We start from the raw sequence: 1,868 nt of genomic DNA on the forward strand, positions 1-1,868 counted from the left end.
TAGATTGTACACCAGACGTAAGTCATACAGAGCAAATGACACTAATTGTTCGTTTCGTGAAGGTAGAACTGGGTAAGGAACCATCCATTGAAGAACATTTTTTTTTTTTTTTTTTTTTTTGCGCATAAATGATTCTTCAGGAGAAGGACTAACTACCACTATTTTGGAAGATTTAGAAAAACTGAAAATTCCTCTCTCAAACATGCGTGGCCAAGGGTATGATAACGGTGCCAATATGAAAGGAAAGCAGTCAGGTGCTCAAAAAAGAATATTAGATCTAAATAGTCGAGCATTTTTTGTCCCTTGTAGCTCCCATTCATTGAATTTGGTTGTGAATGATTCTGCAATGTGCTGTAGTGAGGCTGTAAATTTTTTTGCTTTATTGCAAGAAGTATACATTTATTTTTCTAGTTCCACATATCATTGGTCTGTTCTGCAAAAACATATATCCAATTTCACTTTGAAACCTCTTAGTGATACTAGATGGGAGAGTTGTATTGATGCTGTCTAATCGTTTCGCTACCAGTTAGGAGAAATTTACGATGCTCTTTTCGAAGCATCAAAGGACTCAAAGATAGACGTTATGGGCAAAAATAAGGCTTGTTCCCTGGCTAGGAAGCTCCTGAATTTTAAGTTCGTTTGTGTTGTGGTGTTTTGGTATGAAGTTCTTTCTTGTGTTAATGTGGTTAGCCATGTTTTCCAACAAGAATCAGTGGACATTCAGCAAGCAGTTGATCTGCTTAAGAAAACCAAGTGTCACCTTGAGAACATGCGAAGTGATGAAGGTTTCCAGAATATTTTGGTTGATGCCAAAGTAATTGCTGAAGAGCTCGACATTCAACCACAATTTGAGAATGAACCAAAACTCCGACCTAGAAAAGTCAGACGACAATTTTTGTATGAATCTGAAGACGAACCGATTAATGATCCATACAGTGCGTTTAAATGTAACTTGTATTTTTGCACATTAGACACAATTATCTGTTCCCTGAATGAAAGATTTCAACAACTGAAGCAGCACAGCGAAATATTTGGGTTTTTGTATGACATCCATCCAATAACGGACAAAGAGTATTTACTAAAGTGTTGCAAGGACTTACAGCTATCTTTAGCAGACAAAGATCATTGTGATATTGACGGATTTCAGTTATATCAAGAGCTCTTACTTTTACCTTCATTTCTCGGTTCCGAAAGTGGGAGCAAACCGTTGCAAGTACTTACATATATTTGCAAGAACTCCCTTATTGGGTTATTTCGAAATGCAACTATTGCTCTAAGAATCTTACTAACTATTCCTGTAAGTGTAGCTTCAGCAGAAAGAAGTTTCTCCAAGTTGAAACTTATGAAGAACTACCTACGATCAACGATGACGCAAGAGCGTCTTGTAGGCCTTTCTATGATGTCTATTGAATGTGATGTTCTGTGTGAGCTTCACACTGATACTTTAATTAAAGACTTTGCAGAGAAAAAGGCACGAAAAGTTAACTTTACTTAGCATTGTAAACAAGTCAAAGGACAATTTGCATTAAAACTGTATAGAGATATAAAATTATATTACTGGTTGTATTATTTGTATTACGAAATCTTTGTACAATGCTGTTACAAAATATATTTGTATGTTCTTTTGTTCATATATGTGTTCTCTTTCGCAGTTAACAAGGTTGTTCATGTATATGTGTGTAAATAAATGCTGTATCGCATCATCAATCTTAATTTTATATAAATCGTTGTTTCTTGAATCGTTCTGTAAATCTCTAATCAGTGACGTAGAATATTTTGCATGCTCATGTGTAAATAATTGTTTCGGATATCGTTAACCAAAACTTACTCTGTGTATTTAACTGACAAAAGTTAAGATCTTACTCAGT

At 35.1% G+C, this 1,868-nt stretch overlaps 1 protein-coding gene across 1 annotated transcript; it reads left to right on the forward strand.

Annotated features, from left to right (window-relative positions):
• The first annotated feature begins 583 nt into the window (after positions 1-583).
• On the forward strand, positions 584-1,495 carry LOC145661148 (zinc finger MYM-type protein 1-like). The gene has a single exon (XM_081726595.1). It carries the CDS (start codon positions 584-586, stop codon positions 1,493-1,495), a length of 912 nt encoding a protein of 303 aa, XP_081582721.1.
• The last annotated feature ends 373 nt before the right edge of the window (positions 1,496-1,868 follow it).

This window comes from Thermobia domestica, chromosome 9, assembly GCF_964235325.1.
Source record: "Thermobia domestica chromosome 9, izTheDome1.hap1.1, whole genome shotgun sequence".
Classification (NCBI taxonomy): domain Eukaryota; kingdom Metazoa; phylum Arthropoda; class Insecta; order Zygentoma; family Lepismatidae; genus Thermobia; species Thermobia domestica.

What these genes read in the sequence shown, in the direction of transcription:
- LOC145661148 (XM_081726595.1), top strand. Translation starts at nt 584, where the DNA reads ATGGGCAAAAATAAGGCTTGTTCCCTGGCTAGGAAGCTCCTGAATTTT.